The 17,840-nt window shown below is 42.3% G+C and overlaps 1 protein-coding gene across 1 annotated transcript in view; it reads right to left on the bottom strand.

Annotated features, from left to right (window-relative positions):
* Positions 1-8,757: 8,757 nt before the first annotated feature.
* CDC23 (cell division cycle 23) overlaps positions 8,758-17,840 on the bottom strand; it is a 9,184-nt gene continuing 101 nt past the window's right edge. Inside the window, 15 exon segments of the mRNA XM_010578762.1 lie at positions 8,758-9,799; positions 10,679-10,798; positions 10,901-10,979; positions 11,870-11,931; positions 12,258-12,333; positions 12,677-12,796; positions 12,949-13,102; positions 13,687-13,768; positions 13,999-14,096; positions 14,190-14,367; positions 15,583-15,715; positions 15,811-15,916; positions 16,280-16,322; positions 16,589-16,726; positions 17,733-17,840. The exon segment at positions 17,733-17,840 is cut by the window's right edge and continues 11 nt beyond it. Of these exon segments, the coding sequence (XP_010577064.1) occupies positions 9,629-9,799; positions 10,679-10,798; positions 10,901-10,979; positions 11,870-11,931; positions 12,258-12,333; positions 12,677-12,796; positions 12,949-13,102; positions 13,687-13,768; positions 13,999-14,096; positions 14,190-14,367; positions 15,583-15,715; positions 15,811-15,916; positions 16,280-16,322; positions 16,589-16,726; positions 17,733-17,840 (1,668 nt within the window). The 3' untranslated portion in view covers positions 8,758-9,628.

The raw sequence follows: 17,840 nt of genomic DNA, 5'->3' as shown, positions 1-17,840 counted from the left end.
ATATAATACAGCCTAATACTTACCAAAGAGTGCAATAGGTTCCTCTGTTCAACCCCATGTGTACTCTGTCCTTATGCACCTGAACCCACCTCAAAAGGAAAAGCGCTTGCCATTTACATGGCAAGCTCGAAGAGCCTGAAGTGGAAGATGCTATAAGTGGGCTTTATAGAATTACAGTGTTTTCATAAAAAATATCCCATGGGCAGTTAACACATTCAGTGATTGAAAAAAGCTGCAGTGCCCAAAATAAAGCCAAGTTCTGTTTTTTAAAAGCTGCTGTCTGTATATGCCTAGCCTAAATGTTTTATTTTTCATGTCATGGTTACTGACTGAATAGCTCTGGAAATGGCCTTCTGAAAGACCAGTACAGTGGCTGCACAAGATAAATGGAAGGTCTGAAGTATATAAAAAAGGGAAAAAACAAGTGTGAAGAATACTAAGGCATATTACATAGCATGACTTCTCTGGGACTGCAGGCACTGTAAACTGTAAAATTAACCTAACAGGTTCTGGCAGGGTCAGTTCAGTGTCCTGATGACGGAAGGATCCTGTGGCAAAGAGTCAGCAAAATAGCTTGTAGGCCCCTTCCACTGTCAGCAAGCTCCCTGGGAGGCAAGGCTGTGGTGTCAGAATTGTAGAATGGTTTGGGTTGGAAGGGACCTTACAGATCATCTTGTTCCAACCCCCCTGCCATGGGCAGGGACACCTTCCACTAGACCAGTTTGCTCAAAGCCCCATCCAACCTGGCCTTGAACACTTCCAGGGATGGGGCTCTCTGGGCAACCTGTTCTAGTCTCACCACCCTCACAGTAAAGAACTTCTTCCTAATATCTAATCTAAATCTACCCTCTTTCAGTTTAAAACCATTACCCCTCATCCTGTCACTACATGCCCTGATAAAGAGTCCCTCCCCATCTTTCCTGCAGGCCCCCTTTAAGCACTGGAAGGCTGCTATAAGGTCTCCCTGAAGCCTTCTTTTCTTTAGGCTAAACAACCTCAACTCTGTCAGCCTGTCCTCATAGGGGAGGTGCTCCAGCCCCCTGATCATTGTTGTGGCCCTCCTCTGGACCTGCTCAAGCAGGTCTATATCTTTCTTATGCTGGGTGCCCCAGAGCTGGACGCAGTACTGCAGGTGGGGTCTCACCCAAGCAGAGCAGAGGGGCAGAATCCCCTCCCTCGACCTGCTGGCCACACTGCTTTTGATGCAGCCCAGGATGCAATTGGCTTTCTGGGCTGCAAGCACACATTGCTGGCTCATATTCAGTTTTTCATACCCCAGTACCCCCAAGTCTTTATCTGCAGGGCTGCTCTCAATCTGCTCATTGCCCAGCCTGTATTTGTGCTTGGGATTGCCCCGACCCATGTGCAGGACCTTGCACTTGGCCTTGTTGAACTTCATGAGGTTTGCACAGGCCCACCTCTCAAGCCTGTCAAGGGCCTTCTGGATGGCATCTCTTCCCTCTAGACTATCAACCACCCCACTCAGCTTGGTGTCATCCGCAAAATTGCTGCACTCAATCCCACTGTCCATGTCCCCAACAAAGATGTTAAATAATACTGGTCCCAATACGGACCCCTGAGGGACACCACTCATCACTGGGCTCCACCTGGATATTGAGCCATTGACTGCAACCCTTTGAGTGCAACCATCCAGCCAATTCCTTATCCAGCAAGTGGGCCACCCATCAAATCCACGTCTCTCCATTTTAGAGGCAAGGACGCTGTGCAGGACAGTATTGCACAAGTCCAGGTAGATGATGTCAGTCACTCTTCCCTTATCCACCAATGCTGTAACCCCATCGTAGAAGGCCACCAAGTTCATCAGGCACGATATGCCCTTAGTGAAGCCATGTTGGCTGTTACCAATCACCTCTCTGTTTTCCATGTGCCTTAGCATAGTTCCCAGGAGGCTCTGCTCTGTGATCTTGCTGGGCACAGAGGTGAGACTGACCTGTTCCCCAGGTCTTCCTTTTTTCCCTTTTTAAAAATGGGGGTTATGTTTCCCCTTTTCCAGTCAGTGGGAACTTCACCAGTCTGCCACAACTTTTCAAATATGATGGGTAGTGGCCTAGCAACTTTCATCTGCCAGTTTCCTCAGAACCCTCAGATGCATCTCATCAGGTCCCATAGACTTGTGCACATTCAGGTTCCCTAGATGGTCTCAAACCTGATCTTCTCTAATGGTGGGAGGTTCTTCATTCTCCCAGTCCCTGCCTTTGGATTCTGTGAATTCAGCGGCTTGGCTATTGGACTTGCCAGAGAAGACCAAGGCAAAGAAGTTGTTGAGTACCTGTCATAGTTTAATCCCAGCCAGCAACTAAGCACCATGCAGCTGCTCGCTCACTCCCCCCCACCCCCAGTGGGATGGGGGAGAGAATCGGGGGAAAAAAAAGTAAAACTTGTGGGTTGAGATAAAGACAGTTTAATAGGACAGAAAGGAAGAAAATTAATAACAATAACAATAGGATTGGAATGTACAAAACAAGTGATGCACAATGCAATTGCTCACCACTTGCTGACCTATGCCCAGTTAGTTCCTGAGCAGCAACCCCCCCCCAGGCCAACTCCCCCCACTTTATATACTGGGCATGATGTCACAGGGTATGGAATACCCCTTTGGCCAGTTTGGGTCAGCTGCCCTGGCTGTGTCCCCTCCCAACTTCTTGTGCCCCTCCAGCCTTCTTGCTGGCTGGGCATGAAAAGCTGAAAAATCCTTCACTTTTAGTCTAAACACTACTTAGGAACAACTGAAAACATCAGTGTGTCATCAACATTATTCTCATACTAAATCCAAAACATAGCACTATACCAGCTACTAGGAAGACAATTAACTCTATCCCAGCCAAACCCAAGACAGTACCTCAGCCTTCTCCATGTCAATTGTAGCCAGGTTTGTACAGTTGTAGTTTCTTTCATCTTCCTTTATTGTCGTGTGCACCTGAAGAAACCCTTCTTGTTATTTTTTACGTCTCTAGCCAAGTTCAGCTCTAGCTGTGCCTTGGCTTTGCTGATCCCGTCCCTGCACTCCCAGGCCACATCCCTATAATCTCAGGATGTGCATCCCTGCCTTCAATGCCTATGCATTGTATGTCCTCTAATTCCTAGGATTTTTAATTGGGACTTAAAAAAAATTATTGGCAGTCAACCTTCTTGAGGTCTTTTCTGTTTATCATTCATAAACATTTTCCCATATTTCCACCAGTTAGAATTCTTTGTTGAATCACAATTCCCTTGTCCCAGTAAAGACCTTGATTTTGGTAGTTAAGCCATTGGATACTTTGTTCTCACTAAGTATATTTGGGCTGCTTCTTCCAACTCACCTTTTGCCATCTCTACCTGCAGCACTTGCAGCCTCTTGTAAGAGGGACAAAACTGCATGGTCTCTGTAGTGACTGAATTATCCGGTTAGTTGACCAGAGGGCGTCAGGGAGCAGCAAGGGCTTGCTGCTGCGCAAGGGAAGTCAAGCCAGGAGCAAAGGGTAACAAAAATTTTACAAATGGTCTCGTTCATATCCTCAGGTTTGCATGCAGTAATTATGGGAGTGCTTGCAAAAAACGTCAAGATCCAATTTTGCTGCTTAAACCCATCTGCTGTAGAAATGCTGGTTCAATAGGTGCTAAGAAGCATAAAGCAAGACACAGAAATTTCTAGAGGTGCCCAGAATTAGGAAAATGGGATCCCTCTGCTATATGTACACAGTGCAAATGCATTGTACAGAGGGCCAAGTGCTGTGATGGTACTGCCTTGCCTTGCCTGCAGGTTTCCTGGTGTGCCCACCTGTGTCATCAGTCTCACGAAGCACAGGAAGCTACAGATAAATGGAAAGGGCTTTTAAAATGCTTTTTCCTTAATTAAAATCATGCCAGACATAGGGATAAGGCTGTAATAAATTTGTAGGGGTGAATAAGGACGCTAATTCTGAAACAAAGGCGTAGTTATCTTTTTGCCTCTACTGTTGGAGTTTTAATTGCAATACTGACACCAGTGCTACCTCAGCTAGTACTTCCTGCCCTCTCTTCGCAGATAAGGACTCAGTGTCACCATCTTACGGCAGCCACGGGAGCATGGTGGGTAGCACTGGTGCAAGAGGGACTGCGCTAGGCAGCACCTGCACACATGCAGCCTTCAACCACCTCTTGTCAGCATCCTTCAACATACTATTGCATGGCCCTCTGCTCACCACTGTAGTAACACTTTCACTATTCAGCAGCCTCAGACGTAAGGTGCCTACAAGCTCTCTGCCAACAGCAAGGCTGATAGGAGCGGTCTCCCAGGAGGCAGGTTGTGTAATGAGGTGGACAAATAGCCCAGCACACTCCTTCCTCTGACCCACGTTAGCAGATGTGCGCAGGAGTCCTGGTGGAAGAAATCGGAGATCATGCCTCCCCCCCTGAGAAACACCACAGTATTTCCAAAGAAGGAATGTTTATGATACTCAGCACAGGTAATTTTTTTTTTTCCCTCATTGCTTCTGGTTAGTCTCAAAGAAAATCCAACGTGTCTTTATTAAGATGCAAATACCACTGTTCATTTACCACATGAAGCTCAGCAGCAGCAGAATCATAAAAATACCTCAAGTGGATATGGGTTTTTCCCTCCATTATTTTTAAAGATGAAAAGAAATACATAGGAGCCACAGTAACACACACCATATTACACCAAATGGCTAAGCTGAATAAACACAGAGATCTTATACAGTCCCATTACAAGACAGGAGTCACAGTTAACATACCGTATAGCTGGACCCTAGCCATACATAAAGATAGGTTTAGACAGGCCACAAGCCAGATTCCAGCTACATTATGACATTTTTTTACCTACTTACACAACACAGCTGAGTAAATTATCATGATGGAAAAAATCAGCAAAATCATTCAAGCAGGACAGACTTACATAGTACAGATGTATAGGGAAAGACTCACAGTGAAGAGAAAGGAAGAGGGAAGTCTGTGAACCAGGCCAAGCAATCACATTTGCTAGTAACAGGCCAGCTGCCTGGAATAAATAGGATAACTGAGGGAAGCCTCTATCTCAAGATAAAGGAAAAGGCAAGAGGTTTCTTGGATGAAATAGATCAGGCAAGCAATAATCTAAGAACCAGAATCTAATTTTAAATGAGCTGAAGAGCAGAAAACACGAATGCCTGAAATGGAGCACGCACTAATGCCCTTTGAGAACAACTACTAACAGCAGCAGTCAAATGAAAGGGGAGCAGGGACTGCTTCAGACAGATATATGTTTGATTCTGCACAACTGGCGTGCCCAACTGTAACAAACTCACGGGCTATCGATTAGGCTGGTTTCCAATTTCTGGGGGTGATCAATAATTAGAGCTTTAGTTGGGGATTCACATTGCCCCAAAATGGTTATTGACACAAGAGCCTCAATTAGTTTACTGCAAGAGCCCTGGGCCCTGGAGGGGAACTCCAGAATCACCGAACAAATGCAGTCTGCATCATATACCTGGCATAAAGAAGAAAGAGATTTTAGAACTGCTCTTTATTCAGACAGTGCAATTGGTAACTCTTGAGATTTACTGTGTTCAATAAGCACAGAATTCTGAACAAGAGAAAGGCATTTCAAGAAAAATAAGTTTCACTCTGGATTCAGCAAATGGTTATATTTGGCAGCAGCCTGGATGTACAGGAGAGAAACAGGTGGTTCCAGCAATACACTTCTGTTGCAGGTGTCTAAGCACCACTGAAGCAACATCTGGAGGATACAGACAGGCAGATTCCAAACTGAAATATTGAGAAAAGATGAATCAGAATATGGACAAATTCACATTCACATCACTGGAACAGGTCTATGTCTACAATCAGAAAGACAGTAAGTACCCAGAAGTAGCAAAAAAGGTGCACTGGCTTACAGCCAAGAGTATTAAAATGTAGGAAAAAATGCCTAAATAAGTCAAGCTTTGGCTACTACAGCACTCAAGCAGAACATTCAAAAGTTGTGACAGCTGAAAAATCTTGCCTCAGCTCCTGTGTATCCCAAGGTCATTCTCTGTTCTGTTCCTTCATTGCAGATTGTGTCCTCACATGATACTAATCACTGACTGAGAAACAAGAACACTTCAGCAATGGTGTTCTGACAGCTGAATGGTAGTGAAAAATATTAACTGACCACTGGCTACGTATGCTAATAAAATAAATGTCAGAAGACATAGCTATCCATCTAGGCCACAACTTCAAAACAGTAGATTTAGAAAGCTCCTAAACTGCAAAGAATGGAATGCAGAAAATGATGTAACATGCCAAGATTATCAGTGAAACCCCATGTAGCTAGCCCAGGAAATGGCAAGGGCCAGCTGTGATTCTGGAAACAGCAAGTCCTGCAGTGTATCAGGTTGAAATACTATAAGAAAGACTAAAATAATCTCAGAATAAGCAGTTTCACTAATAACAGTTAAAACTTTGGAAAAGAGATCCAAAAAATCTAACAACCGAATAGGTCTTCTTGGTTTGTTTTATAGGGTGATCCTCCAAAGGATGATAGCTTGAAGAGAAGTAGCTAGACCTATTAATAGTATTGTTCATTTCAGTAATGTCCTTTCAAGAAAGCATGTTAAGTACAGAAAGACTCTAGGAGAGGTGAATAATGAACAGTGGAGTACTATGACTGAACCAAGATAAAAATAGACAGAACCAGGATAGAAGGAAGACTGTTATTCAGTACTGGAGGACACATATGTCTAGAAATCAATTTGTTTCCAAAATTTAACCCCATTATGCACAATTTTAATTGGTAAGTGTGACTGATGTGAAATCCAGTATCTGCTTTGAAGAGATCTGTCAATATAGTAACAAAATAGAACATTAGAATGATTTTTTTCCCCCCAAACTCTCACAAAGTATTAAGAAGCTAATCTTAATAGTTCTCTGTAACACTGTTCCTAGAACACATGAAGAGTTTGAAAGTTTTTCTTCAATGCCTCAGGTATTAGAATGCTCTCATAGGTTTAATGATTATTTATCCTAACTATAAAGCTTATTTGTTTTACCAGAAGGCAAAGACAGAACTAGATTTGTTTTGCTGCAAAAATTGTTTAATTTACATTATAAGAACTTGCTGTTTATGTGGCATAAAAATTGATCATCAATTGTCATTACTAACTACTGATTTTTATAGGTCACTGGTGTTTGTAACAAGATGTGACACATTATTTATGTATTATAAGATACTAGAAAGCTAGTAGACTAGCTTGTAATTTTAAATATAGTAATAGACCATATTAAAAAAAAGGAGGAGGTCCCATTACATCTTCAGTTTTAAGACAGTAGGTAACCTCTACTTACGTGTCATTTTCTCCTTATTCTTAACAAATCACTCCCACCTTGTGCAATAGATATCATTACCAATAGGGACTGTCACACTTGCACAACTGGCATAACATAGCAGACGTGTCAATCAGCACACTTTCATCAAACACAACTTTCTGAACTTGGTATTAAGTGCCATTATCTAAACTAGGGGTAGGGGAGACAAAATGATGAACTCACAGTCCTCACAACCCAACTTAGACATAATTGCTCAACCCTCCTGCATCTTTTACAGATGAGTATTTAAAGTAGGTGTATCTGGAAGAAGTATCCTCCACATCAAGGGAAACCATTTCACTGATCATCCCGATAGAAGCCTCTTCAAAACACAGCAAGCAAGGTGCATCGTATTAGATCAATGCCATTCCGCTGTTTAGATCTGGTGAATACAGTTAATCCTTACAGCTAGCCTCCCACAATGACATCTGGATACTGGATTTAATGCAGGACCTTCATAAGCACCACAGTTGGGACAATCTTAATTAAAAAACATTCAGTTGAAACTTGGACTATTTCCTCCTAAGGAAATCTTCAGACAATTACAAAAACTCAATGCGAGATTCCACTATTGGATAGCCCTGAGGAAGCTGGAGCTTGTTTAGCATGAACATCTGCAGATTATTTGTAACTGCATCTTGTTGATAATACATGAATATATTCATAGTTGGTTATTCCTAATTCATAACCCAAAACTTATACAAACCTCAAGTACTTTTAAAAAGACCTCCAGGTTGTATCAAGCTTACAGGTTGTAACCGAGTAGCACCAAGACATTTGGCTGGAGTTGTCTGAGATCACAGGTCAAATGGATACCGCAAACTGTTGGTCGTTCTTCACACGTCAAGAGAGGGGGAGTGTTGAGCGGTAGGGCTAGGCAGAAGAGCTACCAACTGCACGCAGGCAGGCTGCTGATCAGTAACCTTTGTCTGAGACTTACGACTCATCACCATAGTGTGTTCTACACTTTTATTAATTAAACACTATTGCTGCCTGTTTTCTGTATCATCGTGCTCCTTACTCTGTTTGTGTACATACATGTGCATTCCAACAGCAACCCTAACTGGGACTAGCCAGCAAATGGGAAAAACACAACATCTGTGGATACCCTAGGTCCAGGGTTGAGACTGAACAAGATACCCAACATCTAAACATGGATACTGAAGAGACTGGAGAGACCAGAGAATGTGACCATGTACTTGAGTTAAGTCACTGAAAGCATATACATATGTTCCACTAGCAAATTTTAAGCAAGAACGAACAGGATCAGGCCACTTCTACGGTTTCTGTTTTAAGTGCACCTAAGGGCAATGTTCTCTTGTTTATGTTAATCTGTTCATTCATGGTGACATACTGTGGTGACATTTCCATACTAGGAAGATGATTAACTATCACAGCTGAAACCAGGACAATGGTCATGGCTGTAGTAAGGGGGCATATGCATGCATCTTTGAAATTTACACTTAAACCTTACTATGGGCCGAATGTGTGAACAGGGAGAAGCAGCAGCCCTGCAGGGGAGGAATCCCCTGCACCATACTGTCCACAAGATGTGGCAATCCTTAACAAAATGATCCATTTCAGTTCATCCCATTTCATTTGCTACAGTACATGCAAAAGCTGCACTGTAAAAGAAGCCAAAGGACAGTAACTTAATCATTAGTTTTTTAATTGTGCTATCCCACTGGCTGCTTTTCTACTGAAAGCCAAAGTATCTGTCAGATCCACAGACAGAATGGCAAACAGGTGTTACATATGGCTACTTAGAAGGCCTCTGACACTTCTCAGTCCTTCAACATAGACATGACACCTACATCTAAGTGCCTATATCTACTGCTTTAGTGGAACATCTGTGTAGTTCAAGACAAGCAGAAGTCCTTCAGTAGCCAGGCAGGTAACAGTTTCTGATGTAGACAGCAATGGTACCACTAAGAGGTCATCCAAAGAAGTTCAGTAAAGACCAGAGGTAACAGGGCAGAATCAAACTTCAAATACATTTTAACTCAAGCAGACAAGCTCTTCCCCATCCCTCAGTTAGGAGCAGTCCTGCATATTGGAACACATCTGCCCTCCGACTGGAATGACTTAGTGAGAAGTACAAGCAGGTTCTCACATCTCAGCATAGGCACTTTCACATAGGCTGCACCTTTGCCTGTTGGGGCACATCCTACTTCAGCTATGGGCTCTAATAACTCCTACCCTTCACGTGAAGGCAACAATGAATGTAGAAATTTCACTGGAAAGAAGTAGTTGCAAGCCCCATCTGCAATGTCACATCCAATGCACAGGTTAGAAGTATCAGCATTGTTCATGGTGTTACAGAAGACAGATTGAGTGGGGAGACACGACGTGTGGGAGTGTTGTTGGCTGACAATGACGCAGGGAGGAAAAAGGGAGCAGCAATATCTGTGGATGATGTTTCTCCTTGGTTGCGAAGCTGTAAGATCTGCCGCAGCAGGGCCTTTCCTTCTTCTCTAGTCTGAAAGCAATTTGTAAAAAACAAAACAATACACCTATGCATGGGTGGTTTCTGGATCAAATTCAGTTTGTAAGCAGTATAAATTGTAGTAGTTTGTCATTCTGTAAGGCTGCAAGCTATAAAAACCATCCCCATTTCTTTTTTCTCCTGCTACTTAAAAATGTTAAGGTATGTCACTTTTCTTTTAGTCTTTCCACCTTTAACTCACCTGATTTGCATGTTACTTTGGGTATTTCAGACAGTGGTACCATCAACCACTGAAGCTGTCTAAATATTCCAGCAAAAAGTAGATGGGAGAAGTTTCAAATAAGCTGAATTCAGGTTCTCCAGAGTTCCAGACAGCTTTATTAAGGATAGGCCAAACACCCTGCACTCATGGGTAGTGTCTACCACTAGGCTGAAGTTAAAAATTCAAATTGTCCACTTACAAAACATCTCAGAATACAGAGTCACATATAAAACCCAAGTACTGTTACATCCTCTGCCCTGTCTACACACAGAAGATGAGGGGAAAAAAGAAAGAAGTTATATGAGTACCATCATTACATAATGTGGGGGAGTCTGTGACCATTTAGCCACTTCCTCAGCCCCAAGATTTTCAGCAGTCTTAAGACTGCCATGTGGAGCCTCAAATTCTTTTACTTAATAAGACCACCAATGAGACATGGTTCAATTTTACTGTCTAAACCATATTCCATTATTTTAGTCAATCATAAGCAGCCTTAGTGATCAGGTATACAATACCACCATTCGGGATATGACCTGCATGGCAGACAGCCCTCATTCCTTCAATAAAGGATTCCTTCTACTATGAGGGGAAGCGCGAACAAGGTCATAGATCCCCTAAGAAAGAACACCGAAGACCGCACAACTACTCACATCATTGAATGCACAGCATTTCTGAGCACATGCTGAGGCTTCATCCCAGAGCTTACACTTGAAGTAGTATTGGGCCAGGTAACGGAAGGCAGTGCTGACCTCCAGGTGCTCCACTATCTCCTACAGTGAGGGGGGTAAAAACCATCATCTGTTGGTTCCTGCCTTCCAAGGTAGTTCTACACCATGTTTACTTCTCCTTTTATTCCCAAGATATCATCTTACCCCACAGGAATAGATATCCTGGATGTATTTGATATAGCACTGAGCTGCCTGTTCAGATTCATTCAGCTGTTCATGCAGCCTAGAAAAGGAGAAAAATGGGCCACTGGAATAAGACTACACTGTTGAAGACATTCTTGGCCTATGAAAAAATACCTACTCAACCTGACCTGGACTAAAGCCAGATCTTTTCCTTCAGAATTTGCAAGACATGCACCATGTACTGCCCTTCATGGAAAGAGATGATCCAGCTTGAGAACATTTACATTACCAGGAAGGGAGCCAGTCAAATACTAACTGCTAGAGGCTGCAACAACCAAAGCAGGGCCTTATTCTGTTAAATTTAAAGCTTTTAACAGACCTTTGCCATCCTATTCTAACTGGCTATTTCCTCCAGTGCTCCTTCTTCCCCCACTACATTCCAAAAGTCTTTGTACAGCAGCTTCACCTGTCACTTGTCTTTTTCTTTCCCTTTCACTTTTTCCACTTTGTATTACTTCATCCCCACCAAAAATTAGTGCTGGTGTCAGAGTGTTCACATTTATTTCACATTAGACCCTTTCCCAATGTCACAACCATGTACTGGTGAAATATAAAAATAATAATAATGATAAAAAAACAATCAATCCACAATTTTGTACATCATCTACCATCCTGGATTGCTTTAAGTTTCAGTACAACAAATACAGTTGCTAGCACTGTCTGCTCAAATCACCTCAGGGTTCAGAGGTCCCTTGCAACCCACATTATGTTATGATTCCCTCTAGTTATCCTGAGGGAAACAAAGCTAAAGCTGGACACCAGAATTTGCAGTCACTACAGACCTAAAGATAGCAGTTATTACATAGCTCCCAAAGTAATACTGCCTAACAGCAATTCCACTTGTTTTAAATTTAGTATTTTATCATTAGGCATCAAAGTGCTAGTTGCATTTAACATAGTATTGACAGTTCAGTGATAACACATACTCACTTTGCTAGTTTCACCAGTGCCATTTTCTCCACATCTCCCACAGCATAAGCTCTCCAATAGCACTGTCGAGGAAGGAAAGTCAGCCAAGCACACCACAAAAATGACTCCAGCTCATGACTCATGCAAGCAAGTTAGAAACAGAAAACTACGTGGCTTTCCAGCAAAGGGGCATGTATCATTTGCAGATGACTTTTTATTTATCAGCTGGCCTAATTACACTGCAGCAGAACTTCCCCAATTGTAACTGCCACAGAAATGGTTTCCATAAGCTTCTAACAACATGCCATGGGCATTTCTGGTAGCACTGGATACACAATTTTGCTGTGACTCCACCTAGTGTCCTGGGAGACATCCAAATGTCTCACTCCACGCATCAGTTCTCACTTACCTTTTTAGCTTCCACCAACTGATTGAGTTTCTCATAGCATTCTCCTAGAGCAACCAGCATACGAGAATCATTTGGTCTGTAAAAGAGCAATTCCTAAATGTAGTTTAACAGACAGCCTGCTGATCTCACAGTGGGGTGGGGAGGATGAGGAGGGGAAAAATCTACACCTGGCAGTGTCCGTCATCCTCTCTTGCATAAAACATCACTTACACTCCTGACCAGCGTTCCTGGGCATTTGACTGACAAAGCCTTTGTTAACTAACACAACTAAAAGGATCTGGAGTAGTGAGACTATGCAAATCACATAGCATTGATGTTGTTCTCCCTTCCCCAGCTTAGTTCCTGTGTGTATATTCCTTAGCTAGTAGCAACCACGTCAGAATGAACACCAATAAACATGGCTTCGTTCTCAACTATACCTGAGCTGGTGGGCCCGTCGGTAGTAATACAGACAGTAAAATGGCATTTTGAGGATTTCATAGGTTTGCCCCAAGCCATACCATGCTCTGTAGTCCCTTTTGTTCACCTCTATTGCATGTCTGTCAAAGAAAAGGAGATGAACTAGTCAGAAAGCACTCAAGATTAAAACCAAGACAGAGTTCAGCAAAAAACTAACAAAAGAGAGAAGATACTACTTCAATCCTTATGTATGTAGACTCAAACACCATTTTGTGCAGTACATGAGTGATACCTATAAGCCTGGATAGCTGCAGATGTGTTCTTCATTTCCATATATTCATGTCCCATAAGTGTCCAGGCTCCCAAATAACGAGGATTCAGTTTCAAGGCCCTCTGGAAATACAGTGCTGCTTTTTCATGCTGGGATCGCAAGCTATAATAATTCCCTAAAGCAAAAGTCACAATATTTAAATAAATTAAAAAACAACAACAAACACAAAAAAACACCAGAGAAGCAGAAAAAAGGTGGAAGAGGTATTATCTACTACCTCCTAACTTAAATTACAAAAATAAAGAGTCCTATTAAAGGGAGATCTGAATCAAACTTCAAGAGACATAATAGCAGTTTGTTCTCCAGTGTTCTGGTCAATCCTTTTCCAGTTGTACCAATCAATTAAGATCCCGTCCCCTTGGCCTTAGAACTTATGTCATGATCTAATTAATTTCCTGGTCCTGACACACAATTATTTCCACTGGAGTTTCAAGACTATAAAGGGATTATCAGCTACATGGATCTTCATAATGATTTCTTCAACTCCTTTCTGCGCTGATAGTATTACAGCAGCTCTTTCAGAAAGAAATGAGGGAAAAGGGTACTTGGTCATTTGGTCTGCTTTTTAAGCTGCCTGAATCCAGTCACCAAGCGGTTTTGATAGCCTTGCTGGTTGATCATTTTCACAAGTGTTTCTAAGACTTCATCGCACAGCCTGCAGACAGCATAATAAGAACATGGAAAAGAGCTGGCTCTCACCAATTACACAGCAGGTCTCAACACGGTACTTGTCTATCTCACAGAGATTGTGAGCCAGGTAGCTCAACTCAGGCTTCATGCTCTAGTGAAACAAAGAAATGAAAGTGAAGAGAAAAGGAGCATGTTACAGTTTCAAAGAAAACCTAGGCAGTTAGCAATGCATACATTGCATCTATTTCATGGAGTTATGAAGCAGAAAGAAGCTGAAAACCTATATTCAGAGAGGCTAGACAGCATCAACTGCTTGGCTATTGTTTAACGTACCTCTGATAGATACCATCATTATGGACAGGCAATAGAAAGAGCGCTTACCCTTACATACAGCAAATTGGAGAAAGTGTCCATGTTTTCTATCCTGTAAGGATCTTGTTTCCTTAGCTCATTAAAGATGGATAAAGCTTTGTCAATATCTGAAGAAAGAACAGCAGATGGGAGAACAAGAACTATAAATGCCAAGTTTGCATTAAGAGGCTCGTTCCTGCTAGTTAGTAAGTGTCACTGACCTCGGATGTTGTGGTAGGCAACTGCAATCTGAGAGATGATGTAAGTGCTTTTGGAAAATCCTGCATCAATGAGACTCTGATACTTCTGCAGAGCCTCCTCTATCAGCTGCAGCTCTGTATAAATGTGTGCAAGAAAGAACTCTTTCATCCATGTATCTGGCAAGGACAGGAACTTCAACTAGCAAGAACCAAAGAAGAGGAGGAAGAGATGACAATCAGTAGTATTCTAAGAGCCACCTGTGGCAAAGAATCCATTATCTTCCCTCCCATGATTTAGCAGATGGTCTCGAGGTAGGAGGTTTTCCTGCAATCGCTTTCTTAAACCATAACACCAGCTACAAAAGATCAGCATTAGGACCAAGAATTAATATCAGGTTCTTCCACGGAAGAGACTAAATAACGCCTATAAATTGAGAATATTGAAACAGGAAAGGAGCGTTAAGACATCCAGTCTAAAAAGCAGTACAATATGGACCACATAATTCTATTTAGTCACTCCCAATCCATTTCCACGACTGCTGAAATTGCAGAAGAATTGAAGCCATTTCATTTGGTCAATCAGTGAAGAAATTGTCTTCAAATCTGACAGCACCTGGCTTCTGCTTCAGCTGCTGGCCTTATTTTTCCATTAAATTCAGAAGTCCTTTGAAAGACTGTACTTTCTTCCTATGTTTGAACATCAATATGATATCACTATTTTTGATAAGTGAACAGCCTCCAAATAAAGTCATCAAAACTGCATTTCCCTTTTTCCACAATACAGTAAGGCTCTCTTCTGTGCCACCTCTACTTTTTTAAATATTCCACCAGCCAGAATTGACTGAAGAATTCCAGGAGTGGTGTCATAAAATCCCATGCATAAAGAAAAATAATCTATTTTGGTTTTATATCTAAGCTCAGTTCTTTGATACAGTTCATCTCCTATGTGCAGCTTTGTATTTAACAAAGGCAACACCTACATTATTGCTTTAGGTTTAAAGGCCGTGATTCTATATATCCTTTGAAGCCACCAAAAGTGCTCAATAACTGTGGAACTAGAGCTAGATTAAGGAAAAAAAAATCTTAGGAGAATCTCCATCATGTGACAAGGCAATAACCCTGCTGACAACTACTTCAGAATATATGAATTAGCCATTTCTTAAACCACCTTGTGGGTGAATGGTAACAAGTTGGCCCTGCTGGTATAAAGATTCTCAAGCTACAGCATGCCAAGCAATTGAAGAAAAGAGGCTTTAACAACATAGTTTACAACCTTGTATTGCCTTGCCTGATAGTGAGTCTCACAGAATAAAGCAGTGGGCGACATCAATCTTGTGGCAACTGAATCATTGGTTACTGAATCAGGTTAAACTCTGGAATTTGTTACCACATTTTGATATCTCCCAAGTTTTACCATCTCTTTATCCGTAATCAAGTTGCAAAGTTCCAGCCAGGCTCCCCAGTGCAAAGGTAAGACATGGGCAGCTTCAACAAACACATCTATTGCTTCTTTCACCAGATCCAGCTTCCGCAGCACAACACCATACCTGTAAAGAAAGTTATCAAGTTAATCAGAATCATAAAACTCTGCATATCCACACAAATACACATTAATACATTAGAGATACCTGCAGACACTTACAGATAAAGGCCAAATCCGTCCAGTTCCCGTGCCTTGTGTTTCTTGCTGAGCTCAACTCTCAATTCTCGTAGAGCTTCATTTTTCACCTGTCCTTTTTCCAGAGGTCCTGCATGATGAGAAAGTCAAACAGCTAGTTTTCCATCAAGAGTCCACACAATTACAAAGCCTAGGGTATATTCAGAATCATCACTGACATGACCTGAAGGCTTCCCAGCCTGTGATTATTTTCCTCTTTTTAAAAGAAAATCACTTAGTCTGATTACCTGCTTTAACGGAAGAACTAACAGATGAAACTCTGTAATCTGTATTAGGCCAATGAATTGAGAAAGAATGAAAGAAATCATGTTACAGCACACTATTATCCAAAAATAGAGGGGAAAGCCATAAAACCAAGATGATTTACATGAAAACGCATTACTGGAAGCTTCATTATACTGTCTTGGTTTTTTTTTTGACACCAGAGACTTACCCAAACTATCCACTGTCTCATCATCCTTCTTCTTTTCCCCTGACTGTGGAAAAAAGAGAAGAAAACCAAGATTACATTACAATAGCATATGCCTTACGTTTGCTGCAATGCCAGCAGCAGCATGTAAACTGAGTTTTCACAAACATCACAGTTCTAAAAAGAACATCCTTACCTCCCTTCCCCCCAAACATATAATTTGGACTTCCAGCTAGTCATTCAGAACAGAAAAGGCAGAAAATAAGGTATGCCAGGGAGGGGAGGGAAGCAGAGGAGTTCAGTGCTAAAAGGCAACTTTTCCTTCTATCTTACCAGGTATCTAGAGTACATATACAAGAAGTAAGCTTTCTGACTCTTGCAGCCCCGTAGAAAATAGGCAGCCCTGTCATATTCCTTTAGATCAAAGTAAGATTTGGCTAATGTATAGGCATCCAGATCACGAGCATCCTCCTGCAGGGACAAAGAAGAGTTTTAAGACCTTAGAAGCTCTGACATGCTTTAAGAAAACCATCTAGTTACAAACGTATCAATAAAATTGCTCTGAAAGCTAAAAATAGAGTTTAGCCATCCTCAAAGATGGGTTGAGTACAATCAGACAAGTCTCTCCATTCCCTCACATGATCAGGTCCCTAGTTCTCAAATAATGAGTACAGACTAGTTAGAAACATTTAAAATAAAGAGAGATTCCAGAAAAATTGTGGCAAGCTGCCAGAGGCATGAATTAGCTGTTCAACGAGTAGGAACGACCACAAATAAGAAACTTACTCAGGAATTCGATATCAAACAAAATTAACCTGCTAACTTAAATGCAAACATTTCTATGGTAACTATGCCTTGAAATGCACTTATGTTACACCGCTGTAATTTAACAAAACAGGCATATACCTAAAAGTCCTACTGTACACCTATGGAGGTGGGGATGGAGCTACGACTTGTTTCTCTTGTGTCCCAAGGAGCACAAGTTTAATGGCACAACATAATTTGTATGACAATAAATTCTAGCCTTAGAAAAGATGAACAAAACCAAAAATTGAGCAGCTGATTTCAAATTTTGCTTACAGAGTATCTCATTCAGGGCACAGCAATGCATGAAATGGAATGCTTTTCTCTGGGAAAACACATTCAGCTCCGTCTGCCCCATTAAATATATAAGGGAAGGGAACTTCACAGCATCATAAAACAATCAGCCCTCAGAGCAGCCTCCTGCACGTGTTTTCGGACGCACCACTATCACATTTTTTTCCTCAACAGCTGTGGAGGGGATTAAAAAGCAGCCGGCGGTCCCCGCCAGCAAGCAGAACTGCAGCACTTGCTCCTGGAGCTCAGAACCGCGTCCACGAGCATAGAACGGCCCCAGGCCCACCCAGGTGCCCGTTCCCGGCGCGGCAGCAGGCCCCGAGCGGGCCCCGGCGCCGGAGCCGCGCTCGGCCGGGCCTTCCCCCTCCCCAGGCCGTACCTCCGTAAGCGCAGGGGGCGGCGGCAGCTCACTCAGCGGCAGCGGGTCCAAGGCAAAGGCCAGCTCGGAGGCCCTGCGCGGAGACAGACCCGTTAGCACAAGGCCGGC

The sequence above is a fragment of the Haliaeetus leucocephalus genome, unplaced genomic scaffold (assembly GCF_000737465.1).
Source record: "Haliaeetus leucocephalus isolate CR32 unplaced genomic scaffold, Haliaeetus_leucocephalus-4.0 Scaffold656, whole genome shotgun sequence".
In the NCBI taxonomy this organism is placed as follows: domain Eukaryota; kingdom Metazoa; phylum Chordata; class Aves; order Accipitriformes; family Accipitridae; genus Haliaeetus; species Haliaeetus leucocephalus.
This window is presented reverse-complemented; position numbering and strand designations above follow the sequence as displayed.